The sequence below is a fragment of the Microtus pennsylvanicus genome, chromosome 2, assembly GCF_037038515.1.
Source record: "Microtus pennsylvanicus isolate mMicPen1 chromosome 2, mMicPen1.hap1, whole genome shotgun sequence".
NCBI classification, from domain to species: Eukaryota; Metazoa; Chordata; class Mammalia; order Rodentia; family Cricetidae; genus Microtus; species Microtus pennsylvanicus.
Genome location: NC_134580.1, coordinates 5,968,958 through 5,986,495, shown reverse-complemented (window position 1 = coordinate 5,986,495; position 17,538 = coordinate 5,968,958). Strand labels below are relative to the sequence as shown.

The following is a 17,538-nucleotide window of genomic DNA, read 5'->3' as shown; positions in this document are numbered from 1 at the left end:
TGGAGTGTTTACCTATAATCCCAGAACTCCAGGAGGATGAGACTAATTATTTCCAGTTAAGAGTTTAGCCTAGGCTGGGCGGTGGTGGCGCACGCCTTTAATCCCAGCAGAGGCAGACGCAGGCGGATCTCTGTGAGTTTGAGACCAGCCTGGTCTACAAGAGCTAGTTCCAGGACAGCCTCCAAAACCACAGAGAAACCCTGTCTCCAAAAACAAAAAAAAAACAAAAAAAAAAAAACAAAAAACAAAAAACCAACAACAAAAAAAACCAAAGCAAAACAAAAAGAGATTAGCCTAAGCTACAAAGTAATAAAGTTTCTGGCTATCTAGGGCTATATAAAATGACTCTGGGACAAAATAAAACTAAACAAGACAGCACTTGATGTTGCACAAATGTGCACATTATGTTAACTAGTTGTGTCAACTCCTATAGGAAATTAATGGTAGGTCTTTCCCCCTCAACACACACAGGTTTTCTCTATCCAGTTTCTACCTCTCAAGTGCTGGGATCAAAGGCAGGTGTCACTACCTCACAGCTAGTGGTAGGTTTTTATTTTAATGGACATCCAGATAAAATGGGCAAAGACAAGGACTTACTTGATCACTATCTCTCTAAACCCTGTCCCAAAAAGCAAACCCCGCTCGTTCCCTCTACCTTTCTTTCCTTCTCTCTCTCTCTTTCTTTCTTTCTTTCTTTCTTTCTTTCTTTCTTTCTTTCTTTCTTTCTTTCTTTCTTTCTTTCTTTCTTTCTTTCTGTAATAGTCCAGTAGGTCAGGTTCCCTTCAAATTTTTTCCGAATCTCCTACCTGCTTGGTGTTCTGAGGTATACATACATTAATGAATGAGAGTCTTATACTATAACTCAGTTGGCTTCAAACTGACAGTCCTACCTGAACTTTCTGTGTACTGGGATTACAGATCTGAGCCATTAACACCTAGTTTAAGGATTAAGAACTATGTTTATACCTAAAACCAGAAACCTTGGTCACAGTGCAAAATTATCATTGTTTATGTGCTTGCATGTTCCTGTATAGGTGGGTTTGAGGTGTCTGTTGTAGTTACTCCCCACCTTATATTTTGAGACAGGATCTCACTGAATCGGAAGCTCATTCATTGTTTAAGGTAGACATCTGAGCAACAGGCTCAGAGATTCTCCTCTTTCTACTTCCCTCAGAATTGGGGGATTACAGTGTCACTGCTTGGCTTTTACAGGGCTCTTGAGGGCCCAAACTACGCTTGAGTGGCAAGCACTTCACTGACTGAGCCATCTCCTTCCTTACCTGGATTGATAGTGAACTCTGGTATTTCTTCTCTTCTGCTTTATAGCCACCCACTATTTGGGACTAACATTGCCTATAGAAGTTTAATTTTTACAGTATAGTCATTTAAATAGGTGCAAGATATTAAAATGAAAAAACTCGTGAAGAAAACAGTAAGAGAAGTGAGATTTAAAGGATTCTAGCTCTAGTAAGGGTGGTCTTTATTACAGAAGATGGAAAAAAGTGGGAAGGTTTGGAAGTTCAGTGGCTGAGGCATAACTTGGTTTTGTTTCCAGTATAAGTAGCCAGAGGGAGAAATCTAAGATTATTCCCAAATTTTAAGTTAGGGAAGGCAGGTAGGTAATTTACTAAGACCATATAGGAAGAGAAGTAAGTGTGTATGTGTATACGCATGAATGAATATGAATATAAGAATGTTATAACTTAACAGCATATAGCAGAACCCATAGCCACAGTGATAACCGTAGCATCAGCAGCAGCCTTTCCTCAGTATGATGGGGAGGTGTTACCTTCTTTATGTGCTTTTTATCCTTTTGTCCTCAGTGTCACTTCACCTGGGAATAAAGTTAGGCCCATTGTTGTTAGACTCTGCAGCAGGGTTGGGACTCTCATAAAGTCTCCCGATTCTGTCCTGGCCATATGAGGTGATGGAGCCTTAACCAGTTTCAGGTTTTTGAGACAAGGTTTCACTCTGTAGCCTAGGCCGGCCTGAAATTGACTGTGTAGCCAAGCACGCCTGGCATATGTAATGTTCTATCTTAGCCTCCTGAGTGCTAGGATTATAGGCATTGAGACATGATACTGAATTTAGGTTTTTTCTTTTCTTTTTTGAGACAGGGTTTCTCTGTGTAGCTTTGGAACCTGTCCTAAAACTAGCTCTGTAGACCAGGCTGGCTGGCCTTGAGCTCACAGAGATCCACCTGCATCTGCCTCCTGTCTTCTGTGATTAAAGGTGTACACAACCTCCACCCGGCTCTTTTTTTTTTTTTTTAAGGACTAGAAAGAGTGGTTAAGAGCACCTCCTTCCTGCCCTTCCACGGGACTACATTCAGTTCCTAGCACCCAAGTTAGGCAACGCACAGCCACTTGTAATTTTATCTCCAGGAAATCTGATGCTCTCTTTTGGTCTCTGAGGGAACACATATAAATAATGTAAAATTTAGAAAATGAAGTTTTTGGCTGGTGGTGGTGGTGCACGCCTTTAATCCTGGCACTCGGGAGGCTATGTTAGATCTGGCGTTTGAGGCCAGTCTTGTCTTCTAGAGCTAGTTCCAGGACAGGCTCCAAAACTATAGAGAAACATTGTCTCGAAAAACAAAAACAAAAAATAAATAAATTAAAAAAAATAAAGTTTTTACAAAATATTTTTATTAGTTTGTGTGTTGGTGTGCAGTGTGTGTGTGTGTTTGAAGGTCAGAGGACAGCTTAAAGGACTCAGTTCTGTTTATGTGGGTTCTGGGGCATGAGCTTAGATTGCCATTCTTCAATAAGCTGTCCATCTGGTGTAGGACACCTTTTAATGATTATTAATGCTAACTTTTCAGCAACTCATTTGGTAGATATTGTACCAACATTCACCCCCCTTTCACTTGGTCTTATTTTTGGCATAGCTCTTAAGTTTTTTAACCTGTTTGTTTAACCAAAATTAGTTCTTTTTAAGAAAATGCATAATTAGTATATTAAAAAACCACAGTACAAAAATTAAACATGTAGTTTTCTATGGAGAGTGTAGATTAATTTTTTTAAAGATTTATTTATTATGTATACAACATTCCTTCCATGTATGCTTTCATGCCAGAAGAGGGCACCAGATCTCATTATAAATGGCTGTGAGCCACCATGTGGTTGCTGGGAATTGAACTCAGGACCTTTGGAAGACCAGTCAGTGCTTTTAACCTCTGAGCCATCTCTCTAGACCCCGATAAGATTAATTTATACTTAGCAAAAATCAGACTGTCTTATGTACTTCTGATTTGGGTTGTGTAAAACTTAACCTTTATCTTTTCTATTTGCTTTTAGATTTTGGTTCGCTGTTTGACCTGGAACATGATTTACCAGATGAATTAATCAACTCGACGGAATTGGGACTCACCAATGGTGGCGATATTAGTCAGCTCCAGACAAGTCTTGGCATAGTACAAGATGCAGCCTCTAAACATAAACAGTTGTCAGAATTGCTACGGTCTGGTAGTTCCCCTAACCTCAATATGGGGGTTGGTGGGCCAGCCCAAGTTATGGCCAGCCAGGCCCAACAGAACAGCCCTGGATTAGGTTTGATAAATAGCATGGTCAAAAGTCCGATGGCACAGACAGGCTTGACTTCTCCTAACATGGGGATGGGCAGTAGTGGACCAAATCAGGGTCCTACACAGTCTACCACAGGTATGATGAACAGTCCGGTGAATCAGCCTGCCATGGGAATGAGCACAGGGATGAATGCTGGCATGAATCCTGGAATGTTGGCTGCAGGAAATGGACAAGGGATAATACCCAATCAAGTCATGAATGGTTCAATTGGAGCAGGACGGGGACGGCCGAATATGCAATACCCCAACCCAGGCATGGGCAATGCTGGCAGTTTATTGACTGAACCACTACAGCAGGGCTCTCCTCAAATGGGAGGACAAGCAGGATTGAGAGGCCCCCAGCCTCTTAAGGTGAGTTCTGTTTTTGTTTATTTAAGAAGTACCCATTTGGCTGTTTCAGTGATGCAGGAAGTGCTTGAAGTTATTCATTTATTCTTGTGTTTATGTGCCAAAGATCTAATGTGTTGGTATAAGTCTTAAGTTCTTTTACTAAATTTATAGAAAATACTTTGTTTTACATTTGATTGGTATCCTGTATCTTCATGATTATTCCAAAATAATTACCTATTAAATATTATAGTATTTTCAACTCATTTTAGGATTCATATTATCCTTGTAAAAGTATAATTTTAAGATAGTAGATATTAACACTGTTTAGGTAGAAAAATTATTTGTTCTACTTTTTAGAAGCCCATGTATGCCTGTGTATGTCTGCACGTGTTTATTAAGAATAGATCTTGGGCTATTATTGTGTGAACTCTGGTGTTCAGTTCCTAGCACACAGCCGGGCGGTGGTGGCGCACGCCTTTAATCCCAGCACTTGGGAGGCAGAGGCAGGCGGATCTCTGTGAGTTTGAGACCAGCCTGGTCTACAAGAGCTAGTTCCAGGACGGGCACCAAAACCACAGAGAAACCCTGTCTCGAAAAACAACAACAACAACAACAACAACAACAAAACAGTTCCTAGCAGGCTCACAACTGCCTGTAACTCCAGTTGTTTTTTTTTTTTTTTTTTTTTGTTTTTTGTTTTTTTTGGAATCCAAAAGAAAAAGTAGAATATGAGGTCTTGTTATACACTTTGGTTGGCTGGAACTCACAATGTAGACCAGGCTGACCTCAGTGGCTCTCTGCCTCTTATGACCCACCATCTATGATTTAATCAGCTCCCCTGTTTCCCATCTTAAAATTTTTATTCACTCTAGCCTAACATTTAGGAGGATGGGAAGGGTGAGTGAGGGTAGATATCTTTCACTTTAAACATTATTCATAGCTGATGATATTGAGGATTTAAATAAAGGGTGGGGGGAGAAAACCTATGGAAGTGTAACTAGCATTCTAGGTAGTTTAGTAACCAGATGTTGGTCTTGTGTGGGTTTTTTGTTGTTTTGAGATAGTGCATCTTTGACTGACCTAGAATTCACTACATAGACCAGACAGGTCTTGAACTGAGATCTCCCTGCCTCTGTAATACTGTAGTTAAGAGCATAGGTCACTGTACCCAGCTGTTTTGTGCCTTTTTATTGTTGCTTGTGACCCATTGAGTTTAGTTAGAATTGCATGCATGAGCATGGTATTGCTTACTGGAGCCTGGGCAGCTGTCCCATGCTTATAACACTGTAGTAAATGAATTTTCCTTCCCTAGCAATCATTAACTACCATTAATAAATTTCTCCCCATCCATGATGAAATGCTAATGGACTCTATCTTGTACAGGTCCTTCCCACCTCTTTTAAAAATAATGTGGGTATGCATTGTATGTTACAGCAAGTGTATGGAGATCCCAATAACTGGAATTTTATTCTCTTCTTTTCACTTTTAATGGATTCTAATTGAACTCTGGTCCTCAGAAGTGCGGGCATACACTGAACCATTTTTACTGATTCTTGTGCAGATCTTATTCAAGTAATCACATTTGTTGTGAGTTCTTTATTCTGACAGTCCTATTGTGTCTGGCATTTTGCAGTGGTCCTCCTTCATGTTCCTTGAGTCTGGGGGTGATATTAATTATCGCATTTGTCACTACTGAACACTCAACAATGACTTATTCTAAGCACCTTGACCTGTTGAGATTAATGTGACTCTGCATTAACCATTGTTCAGTGCAGAAAGAAACTTCTCTGACCAAAAATCAAGGCTTACAGTAGCACTAGTGTATAGGTATAAACAAAAATACTAAGAAGGTTCTTTGATACCATATTCATTTAGTTAGCAAATAGCTATGGGCTGCTATAGGTTTCTACAGTATGAGGCATGAATTTCCTCCTCTGCAGGAGACCTGAAATCCAGCCAGAAATCTGTGGTTTACCTTCCTAAATAGTAAGGATACTGTTGTAGCATTGGGACTGTCTTACCTGGAAGGTTTGTGTTGTAACTTGCAAGGTGCATAGCTTGGTAAAATCGTTGATGACTTTCCTTACTAGCAGCTCCCTGCATTAACCATCAGGCATTATGAAAGCTAGTCAGCAGGGAGGAAACTTCCAGTTTGATTTCTCCATGTTCTGCAACCAAAATGTGGTTTTCACTAGTAGTGCCCTACCATCTAGTTAAGGTGGGCAATCAAGAGCATTGGAAAAAGTCTGTATTGGTGGCTTCTGAAGCATCTTTGACCAGCAGCTCATGGGGAGATAGTTCTTATCTGGCACTGAGACTTTCATTTAGTAACCTATGGCTTTGGGAGCAGCATTGTTGATTTAGGCAGACTGACTACTTCTGTTTTAAAATTTTTTCTTGGCAGAGAGGTGGTAGACAGCTTTAATCCCATCACTTGGGAGAGGCAGAGGCAGTTGGATTTCTGTGAGTTCCAAGTCAGCTGGGAATGTACTGTGAAACCATGACTCCAAAAAATGAAATCATTCTTTTCCTTCTTCACACTTAACAACTGTATTTTTAATGTTTTTATTTTTATGTGTTTTCATGTTTGTGTGTAAGGTTGGGCACATTTATGTGTGGAGGACAGTGTTCAAGTTTCCCTTACTATTTCACTTTCTTTGAGAAGAGGGATTTTTTTTTTCTCCCATTCTGCTTGGATTTCAAGTTTTTGTGGATTCTGTTTCTGCCTCCCTTTTCCCATAGGTGTGCTGGGAATATAGACGGTTGTATCACTGCATCAGGCTTTTATAGGAGTTCTGTAGAGCTGAACACAGGTTATGAGATTTGCATGTCAATCGTTTTTACTCACTGGACCTTCTCTTTAGTCCTAAGTGATATTACACACACACACACACACACACACACACACACACACACACACACACACACACACACACACACATATTTTGTTTGACTATTTATTTAGGGTTTTTGAGACAAGATTTCTCTATGTAGCTTTGGAGTCTGTCTTGGAACTCCCTCTGTAGACCAGGCTGGCCTTGAACTCACAGAGATCCCCCTGCCTCTACCTCTCAAGTGCTGGGATCAAAAGTGTGCACCTCACTGTCGAATATTTTTATTATTTTTTGAGACATGATTTCTCTGAGTATCTCTGGCTGTCCTAGAGCTCTAGACCCATCCACCCCCCCCCCCCCCCGCACACCTCCCAAGTGCTGGGATTAAAGTTGTGCATCACCACTGCCCAATTTTAAGCTATATATATACTTTTTATTAGTGAAGGCTGGAAGTCAGAGGCATTGGATTCCCCCTTGCAGCTGGCATTTTAGGCAGATTTTAGGCAGTTGTGAGCCTCCTGATAGGAACCAAACTTAGGTCCTCTAAATACTGAGACGTTTCCCCTTTACATTTACAGATTATATCCTCCTTGATTCAGGAATTGAATACATGGCAGTGAACAAAACACAAATCACTGCTCTCTCATGGAGCCCCCGCCCTCCTACCCCCCCCCCCCCGACAAGGTATCTCTGTGTAGCTTTAGCTGTCCTGGAACTCTCCTCTGTAGACCAGGCTGGCCTCAAACTCACAGATCCACATGCCTCTGCCTCTTTAATGCTGTGATTAAAGGCTTGCATAATTGCCTGGCAAGAAATAAATCTTAAGCTGAGCATGGTGTTGCACACTTTTGATCCCAGGGCACAACCAGATGGATCAATCTCTGAATTAAAATCTAGCCTGGTCTACCATAGAGAGTTCAAGGACAGTCAGAGCTACATAGTGAGATGCTATCTCAAAATATGGGGTTGTAGTGGGATGAATCTTGCCAAATTTAGGATGTAGTTTCAGAGTTTAGTGTAGAATGTGTGCTTAGTATGAACAAGACCCTGGGATTGATCACAGCACCCCACAAATACTTCTGAGTTTTAACCATTCAAGTGAGTGTGTGTTTTAGGGATATAATTCAGTTTCCCAAAACAGGAGTGATAATATACTTTTGGAGTTTACTCTATGCATCAATTGGTGGATAGGTTTTTTTTTTTTTTTTGGTTTTTTTGGTTTTTTGAGACAGGGTTTCTCCGTGGCTTTGGAGCCTGTCCTGGAACTAACTAACTCTGTAGACCAGGCTGGTCTCGAACTCACAGAGATCCACCTGCCTCTGCCTCCCGAGTGCTGGGATTAAAGGCGTGCGCCACCATCGCCCGGCCTGGATAGCTTTTTTTTGTATGTAATGTTAGAAGAGTTTTGCTGTTTAAGATAGGCTCTCAATATAGCAGGTTAACCTCCAGCTCCCTGTTTAATACTGATTTTCCTGTCACCACTTCCTGAATGCTGAGATTATAGGCATGTACCCCACATGTGGTTTATGGGGTCCAGAGAGGTCAAACCCAGGGATTTATGCATGGCAAGCAAGAACTATATCAAATGAGTATCTCTAGCACCAAGAGTTCTTGATGTTTAAGATTTTAGGTTAAGAGAGTGTTTTAGAGTAGAGAGATGATGGCTCACCAGTTAAGAACTTGTACTGCTCTTACAGAAGACCTGAACTTGGTTTCCAGCACCTGTGATGGATGAGTGTCAAACTCAAGAGTTTATCAAATTCAGTCCCCTTGTTCCAGCCTCCTGAGATTACAAGCTTGAGCTTGCCTGGTAGAGTGCTTTTGTTGTTTTCGTGTGCATGTGTGCTTGGTGCCATTAGAAACCAGAAGTATATTCCCTGGAACTGGAGTTATATAAAGTTGTGAACTACTATGTAGATTCTTCTTGGGATATGGATCATTTGTAAGAACAAATGCTCTTAACTGCTTAAGCCATCTTTACAGCCCCCTTGTTTTGTTTTGTAATATATGTGAGTATTCATATTACTACATTCCTAACTTTCTGCAGCAACTTAAGTATTAATAGGTATTTAATATGTGTAAGGCTGTTTTTTAGCAAAGGAATAATGATGCTCCAGAGGCTTTTGTGGGGTGGGGTTTCTTTTGCTTGTAACTTTCTGGTTGTTGTATGGCATAACTTTCCCTGGGGAGATGAAACCCACAGGAGGTCTGCTTAACCAGGTAGGTAATCACTGACCAAAGTATAGATATCACCAGAGGCCAATTTGGTGTGAACCAATAAGCTTTGTTGGGATTGCTTATAGGAATGTGGGTGAAGGGTTGCTTACAGAAGAAATGACTCAAAGACCACTGCATCATCAAAGCTCACCCCAGGGTGGGTAACAACAGTTCACAAAGCTGTGAACCTGTACTGCCTGAGGGGAGTTCAACAGGTTGGAGAGTGTTCTTTCCAATTGGCTCAGTTGGTCTAAACTTCCAGGCAACTTGGTTGGTTTCTGCAGCTGGTCTGTCATCCTAGTCTTTGTAGCTTTTTCTCCTGAGAGTTGTCTTTGCAGCTCAGCTTGTGTTGGGGGGCTGGGAACTCTTACCATTTATTGCTTACTCTGGCAAATAGGGATCTAGTGAATCTGGTCAGTTTCAGGGACTTCTTGAAGCTATTTTCGAGTTTATAGCTTTTTATTTGAGAACCTCCCTGCAGTATAGAATGTTTGTCTGGGAGCACAACATTAGTCCTTTCTCTGTCTTTTCAGGTTAGGTATACCTGTATAACAGTGAATAATTGGACAAGATGGGATAGCAGTGTAGCAGTTACAAGTATAGCCCCATCTTATACTATTTGGTGGGGGAGAAAGAAAACTTCAAAGGGCCAGAAGGTATAATGATGGGAAGGTAGAATTCTGAAAAAAAAAAAAAAAAAACCCACCAGATTGTATTGAGATATATGAATAAGCATATTATAATTACTTAAAGATACTAAGGTAGGCTACAGATTTCTGTGTTTTTTGGTGGACTTTTATAAACATTTTGTTTCTTGTTCTTTTATTGTTCATTTAAAGTTCTGTGGTAAAATAGCTTTCCATGTCTCAATGAATATCCAATTTAATTAGGGACTCAATTGTGAATGAATTGTATCTCATTATAGGCATGGACATCATTAAAATTATTTTAGAATAAATATTAGTACTTTAAAATTTATAAGCTAAGGACTGAAGGAACGACTCTTCCAGAAAACCCAGACACATTTGAAACACCTATATGTTGGCCAACCATCTCTCTAGTTGCAGGGATCTGATGCCCTCTTCTGGCCTTGAGAGGCACTACATGCAAGTGGTGCAAAGACGTATATGCAGTCAGAACACTCACACACATAAAATAAACACCTGTGGTGGTACATGATGTTTATGATTCAGCCCTTGCGGGAAGGTTGAAGCAGGAGGATTACTCTTCTAAGGCCAGCTTGTCTGCATAGTGAGAATGTGTCGAAAAGGGTGTAAGTGGTACAACTTAAAGGAAAAAAGCTAAAAATTGCATCTTTTTGATTTTTTTTTTTGTTGTTTGTAAGTTAATATCAGATAGTTGGCCTGACATGGAACTAGTAATTCTGCTTCTTCCTAAGGACTGGAATTACAGGCCTCACAGAAATAAGCCCGTTATGAAAATGTAGTTTTGGGGGTAGGTCTTTGAGAAAGATTATTTGGTAAAATGCTTGCCACACAAATATAGGGACTTACTAGTCACCAACACACATGTAAAAAGCTGACTATGATGGCATGGGCTTTTAATCTCAACTATGAAGAGGTGATGACCAGGCTCCTTGGCCTAATCAGCGAGATACAAGTTTAGGGAGAAAGTTGCCTTTGAGATGTCTTAGTAGGCAAAGAAACTTTCCTTTACCTATTCAGGTAGTTTCTAACTTCTACACGTGCCCTGTGGTAATTATGTGCATGCAAGTGTGTGTGCATGTGCAAACGTTAATATACAAATAAGTAAACATAATTTTAAAAACTACTTAACATTTTCAGTTAATCATTGTGTAGTAGTAGGATGGCTCCAGGTAAACTGAACACATGGAAGATATCTTATTTTCAGAGCCTGGGCTCTCTGTGCTAAGGATGACCTTGCAGTTTCTGATCCTCCAGCCTCTAGCTAGTACTCAGTTTTTATTTTTTTTAATTAATTATTTTTTTTTATACCTAGGTCAGTGAAATGTACTTTGATAAAAATATACTTTTTTATTCATTTTTAAATTTGTAAAGTCAGTTTTCTCCTTTTACTTTTTTTTTTTTTTTTTTTGGTTTTTCAAGATAGTTTCTCTGTGTGGCTTTGGAGCCTGTCCTGGAACTCACTCTGTAGACCAGGTTGGCCTCCAACTCAGAGATCTGTCTGCCTCCCGAGTGCTTGGATCTCCTTTCTCTTTTACAAGTGCAGGGGATCAAATTCAGGTTGGTAGACTTTTGCAGTAATCATCTTTACCTGCTAAGCCATCTTGCTGGGCCCTTCAGTGTGTTTTATATAATCAGAGGATTTGTTTTAAAATTATTTTGTAATATAGAACATGAAGTATGGAAATGGCGATGTCTTAGTAATATGGAGAATGTTTTTAATTTTACGTAGATGGGAATGATGAACAATCCTAGTCCTTATGGTTCACCATATGCTCAGAATTCTGGACAGCAGATTGGAGCGAGTGGCCTTGGTCTCCCAATTCAGACAAAGACTGTACTACCAAATAGCTTACCATCTCCATTTGCAATGGACAAAAAGGCAGTTCCTGGTGGGGGAATGCCCAACATGGTGAGTACTAATTTTCTTTTAGACTGTTTCTTCCTTTGTTTCTTTTTTGTTTTTGTTTTTGAGACAAAGTTTCTTTACGTAGCTCTGTAGACCAGGCTGACATTGAACTCAAAGAGATTGCCTGCCCCTGCCTCTCAAGTACTGGGATTAAATTTGTGTGCCATCTCCCTGGCTCTTTGTTTTTAACATTTATTTGTGTGCAGGTTGGGTATGTACACACATGCCATGATGAACATGTGAATGTTAGAAGTTAGTTTACAGGAGTTGGTTTTCTCTTAACATGCATCTTGAACTGTAATCAGGTTATTACCTGGAGCCCTTTCGTGAACATTAGAGTGGCATTTAACACAGTGGTATTATACATACTTGGAGTCTGAGATACATGATGGGGTGAATTATATGAGGGAGCGCCTCATGCCTTAGAATAGAATTTTGCTTTGCAAAATTTCCACATGGAGTTTTATTTCCTGTGCGTATTGATAAAATGTGTGTATCCCTTCAGCAGGCCTTACTGATTACTGAAGGGTAGGAAACTAGAATCTTTCTGCCTTGGAGAAAGACTCTTGCAAAGGCTTCTACTCTTAAGGATCAAGTATACTAATTTTATTTGCTTTAGTATAATAAAGTAATTTCTCTCAAATTAATCCTCTGTTGGGATGAAACCCATTGCACATTTGGCTACTGTTAAATTCATTGAGCAGCATTATAATGGACAATTTTCACCTGTCTTAAAATATCTACTAAGGAAGCTTTCTGTAAGTTTAAGCCAGCCGTGTCTACCCAGCAAGTTCCAGGCAAGCCAGGGCTAAGGTCTCTTAGGGGACGTGTAAGGTGTGGTACAGCACACTGTTAATCTCTGAAGGCAGAGGCAGACAGATGAATCTCTTGTGATTTGGTTCCAACAATTTCTAGTTGTGAATTTGAATTTAATAAAGAAATTTGTTTTTACCTTTTGATAACTTTTTTTTTTTTTTGGAAAAGCTTCTTTCCATTGGAAGTATAAAAACAATTTTTTCTGGACATGGTGGCACATGTCTTTAATTCCAGTTCTTGTTTTTTTTTTTTTTCAGGATTTTTTTTATGTGTATATGGATGTGTCCTGTTTTCATGGGAGTCCCCAAGTAATCTTGAAGAGGGTCTTAATTTTTTAGAACTGGAGTTAAAGGTGTTAGTGAGTTCTGGACGTGTGACTATGAATTGAATTCGGGTCTCTGGAAGAGCAAGCTTTAAAGCATCTCGCAAGCCCCTATGTGTTTTTTGAGGCAGGGTCTGGTTATAGGCTGGCTTCAAACTTGCTGTGTAGCAAAGACTGGCCTTGAATTCTGGATCTCACCCTGTGGGTTTCCAGTACCAAGAATGTGTAGTTTACCTGTTCTTCATATTTGTTTAGTTCTCTGTTTCTTATACATACTTTGACTATTACTGAGAGTTGTTGTAATTATTTTTACTGCATTAAGCATTCTGATAATAGGGGTTATCATGTATTTATTGAATTGTTTCCATCCAAATTAAAAAATGAAGCCTGGCATAACTGAGAAGGGTTTAATTTGAAAATATCTAGTCCTTATTAAAAGATAGCACACAAATCTTTGTCATTTCTTTTAGGGTCAGCAGCCACCCTCATCGGTCCAGCAGCCAGGCCTGGTGACTTCAGTTGCGCCTGGGATGGGTTCTGGCGCACACACAGCTGATCCAGAGAAGCGCAAGCTCATCCAGCAGCAGCTTGTTCTCCTTTTACACGCTCACAAGTGCCAGCGCCGGGAGCAGGCCAATGGGGAAGTGAGGCAGTGCAACCTTCCCCACTGTCGAACCATGAAAAATGTTTTAAACCACATGACACACTGTCAGTCAGGCAAGTCGTGTCAAGGTGAGTAGCCTTAGGGTGATGTCATTATGGTCATACATATATTCTTTCATCAAATACATGAATTTGCTTCCCTTCCTTCATAAACAAATCAACTTCATATTCCAGGTGCATCCCAGACCAATAAAATCACAGCTTCTTGGTGTACATTTGCATATTTATGCTCTTCCTGGCGATTAAACCCTGGACCATAAGCATGTTAGACAAGCACTCTATTGCTGAGCCATGTTTCTACCCCTGAATTTGCCAGAAGTTGCTGATTAGGCTGATCTAGGTATCAGCTAGGTTGTTCTGGGGATTCATTGTCATCAGCTCTCAAACATTAGGGTTAATATGATTGACAATTTGAACACTAGAGGTCTGAACTCTGGTCTTCATGCTTGCACAGAAAGCCATTGATTCACTTTACAATTTGAACATTTGCCTGTCATAATACCTTTAAAAAGCTATTGTCTGGATGAAATACAATTAACCCAGTTTGGTGAAAGAATCTTGATTGTATTCTCTTGTGGAAATGATGAAGATAATTGGTGTGTAACAACAAAAAGATTTTAAGTGAGTAGGATATGATAGGATGGGAAATTGTAAAAGTTTTTTTTCCAATTAAATGTTTATTTACAAAGTCTCACATTACTTTTTTAAAGTAGCACAACATGTCTAAAATTCAGCGTCAAGGATATTGTTTCTAATTACACAATAAACCAAGGCAAGACATATTTCTTAAGGTTAATATTTAAGAGATATAATTGTCCTTAGGCAAAGACAGAACTAGCAGTTTTAGGGATAACTTACTGACCGAATACTTTGTCACGTTCTATTTTTAGTATTTTATGTGAATGACATCATTGTTTATAGTTTTTTTCCTGTCTCTTGAAATATTGTTCTCCTTATTTTCTAGGTGGTCTCAATTATTTATTTATTTATTGTTTTTTTTTTTTTTTGTTTTTCGAGGCAGGGTTTCTCTGTGGCTTTGGAGCCTGTCCTGGAACTAGCTCTGTAGACCAGGCTGGTCTCGAACTCACAGAGATCCGCCTGCCTCTGCCTCCTGAGTGCTGGGATTAAAGGCATGCGCCATCGCCGCCCGGCAATTTTTTATTTTTATCGATATTTATTGAGCTCTACATTTTTCTCTGCTCCCCTCCCTGCCTCTCCCCTCCTTCAATCAAACCTCCCCCAAGGTCCCAATGCTCCCAATTTACTCTGGAGATCTTGTCTTTTTATACTTTCTATTTCCCATGTAGATTAGATCTATGTAAGTCTCTCTTAGTGTCCTCATTGTTGTCTAAGTTCTCTGGGATTGTGGTTTGTAGGCTGGCTTTCTTTGCTTTATGTTTAAACACCACCTATGAGTGAGTACATGTGATAATTGTCTTTCTGTGTCTGGGTTACCTTACTCAAAATAATGTTTTCTAGTTCCATCCATTTTCCTGCAAAATTCAAGCTGTCGTTTTTTTTTTTTCTGCTGTGTAGCACTTCATTGTGTAAATGTACCACATTTTTCTTATCCATTCTTCGATCGAGGGGCATTTATGTTGTTTCCAGGTTCTAGCTATGACAAACAAAGCTGCTATGAACTGCTGTGAGCACATATCCTTGTGGCACGATTGAGCGTCCTTTGGATATATACCCCAAAGTGGTGTTACTGGGTCTTGAGGAAGGTTGTTTCCTAATTTTCTGAGAAATCACCACACTGACATCCAAAGGGGTTCTACCAGCTTGCATTCCCACTAGTAATGCAGAAGTGTTCCCTGTGAAGCTTGTTTTCGTAAAAGTTTCTATTCTGTGATATTTGGTAGTTGATTTGTTCTAGCATAGCACTGCTCGGGTAGTACTGTTGAAGGCTTTGTGTGGGCAAATACCTAACACAATACAGTTTTACCTAATAGTTTTATGTGTAACATTACCCAATAGTTTTATGTGTAGCAGCACTTTTATGGGTATGTTTTTTTTTTTTTTTGTGTGTGTGTGCTATAGCTTTTATTTAGGAGAGGTACCACATCTGGAGCAACTTTTAATTAGTTGACTTATTCCTGTAAAGAAAACGTGAAATTCTCTCTCTCTTTTTTTGGTTTTAGTGGCACATTGTGCATCTTCTCGACAAATCATTTCACACTGGAAGAATTGTACAAGGCATGATTGTCCTGTGTGTCTTCCTCTCAAAAATGCTGGGGATAAGCGAAATCAACAGTGTAAGTGTTTGTTTTGAATCTTGCTGATTTATAACCAAGCTTGAGAAGTACACTAGCACCGTTTGATAGAGTTAAGATACTGCTTGATATGTGAGACTAGTGACCAAACTGGTCCTTTAATGCCATACTGAATAAAAGGTTTTCCCCTCTATAAATTAGTAAAAACAGAACTCAGTGCACCTTGTCTTTAAAAACATCAGTAGGTGAATGTGTATTTTCTTGCCTCTCTTTGAGAGAGTCTTATTAACTATGGTAGCCTACGCTGCCTTGAACTTGCTGTCCTTTTGCCTTAGCTTTCTGAGTGCTGGGATTACAATTGTACATCATGTACAACTTAGTCTTGACTTTAAAATCTTCGAAATTGAATTATCATAGTTTTGGCATTGAACAGCCTATTCTTACATACTTGCGGCCAAGTAGATCATTTGAATTTAAATAACAAAAAAGGCTGAACTTTTTTGTTTTTTTAAGACAGGTTTCGTTTTCTGTGTAATAGCTCTGGTTATTCTGGAACTAGCTCTTGTATACCAGGCTGGCTTGGAACTCACAGAGATCTGCTTGCCTCAGCCTCCTACGTGCTGGGATTAAAGGCATGCACCACCTCTCCCTGACCTTTTTAAAGCTATGTTCTTTGTGTGCATGTGTGGATTTTTATTTTATAAAATAAAAAATTATGAGATGAAGATGAGATCGTTCTCAGAGAAAAGTAATAAGTAAACATACTACATTTAAAAAGTACAGCTACCACACCATTCTAAGCATTTAGCACATATAAAGCATGTATCTAGAAAATTTTTCAAAAGACCAGTTGGAGACATGGTCTATGATACTAAGATCCTTCAGTAATTGAAACTTTAAAAAAATTCATTAAGCATTCTAGTCTCTTTTTCTTACCAATGATAGTATTCTGATACTGTGTCTTTTGTCTTTTCTAGCAATTCTTTCTGGAGCACCAGTTGGGCTTGGAAACCCTAGCTCTCTAGGAGTGGGTCAACAGTCTACCCCTAGCCTAAGCACTGTTAGTCAGATTGATCCCAGCTCTATAGAGCGTGCCTATGCTGCACTTGGACTACCCTATCAAGTAAACCAGATTCCACCACAACCCCAGGTACAAGCAAAGAATCAACAAAGTCAGCAGTCTGGGCAGTCTCCCCAAGGAATGCGACCCATGAACAACATGAGTAAGTTCCTTGTCTAGTTCAGAGGTGATGTGGTTAAGTATGTAATATCGTGTATAAATGAAGATTAATACAGGCATGCTCCCTCTCCCCTCTGCCTCCCTACCTCTGTTGTCTCCCTTTGTTTTGTGTTTTTTACTAAATGAATTTTGGAATTAAGATAATTTTAAATTATAGCAGAAGGACTTCTTTAAAATCGATATGTTGAAAGAAATTACAATCAATACTTGATACTTTGGTTACGTTTCTCCTTTTCACACTTGAGATTAAATTTCCAGAAATAACATCCTTTGTGTCTCATGGACCTTTACCCACTGAGTCCATCTCATTGATCAACCCTATACGTTCTTGTTTTTTTTTTTTCCCCCATTGGTTGATTTTGTTGCTGTTGTTTGCTTTTTGAGAAAGGGATCTAGCTGTCTTGGAGTTTGTTATATAGACCAGGCTGGCCTCAAGCTCAGAGATTCTCCTACCTCTGCTTCCCAAGTGCTGGCATTAAAGGCATGCACCATCACACCTGGATTAGCCAACCTTGTTTTTAGAAAGTTAATTTTTTTCCCCTTGGTAGCAATGTTGTACACCTTTAATCCCAGCACTTGAGGCAGAGGCAGGTGGATCTCTGAGTTTGAGGCCATCCTGGTCTACAGAGAGCAATCCAGTACAACCAAGGTTACACAAAGAAACCCCATTGCAAACAAAACAAAAAATTTATGTGTATTGGTGTGTGTCTGTACGCACATGTACTTGTACTGACTGGAGGGAG

The 17,538-nt window shown here is 39.6% G+C and overlaps 1 protein-coding gene across 1 annotated transcript in view; it reads left to right on the top strand.

The window, feature by feature from the left end:
- LOC142843028 (histone acetyltransferase p300) overlaps positions 1–17,538 on the top strand; it is a 62,737-nt gene that overhangs the window by 7,975 nt on the left and 37,224 nt on the right. The window contains exons 2-6 of the mRNA XM_075959802.1: positions 3,300–3,937; positions 11,365–11,544; positions 13,150–13,411; positions 15,484–15,597; positions 16,533–16,778. Coding sequence (XP_075815917.1) covers positions 3,300–3,937; positions 11,365–11,544; positions 13,150–13,411; positions 15,484–15,597; positions 16,533–16,778 — 1,440 coding nt within the window. The remainder of the gene's footprint in view (positions 1–3,299; positions 3,938–11,364; positions 11,545–13,149; positions 13,412–15,483; positions 15,598–16,532; positions 16,779–17,538) is intronic.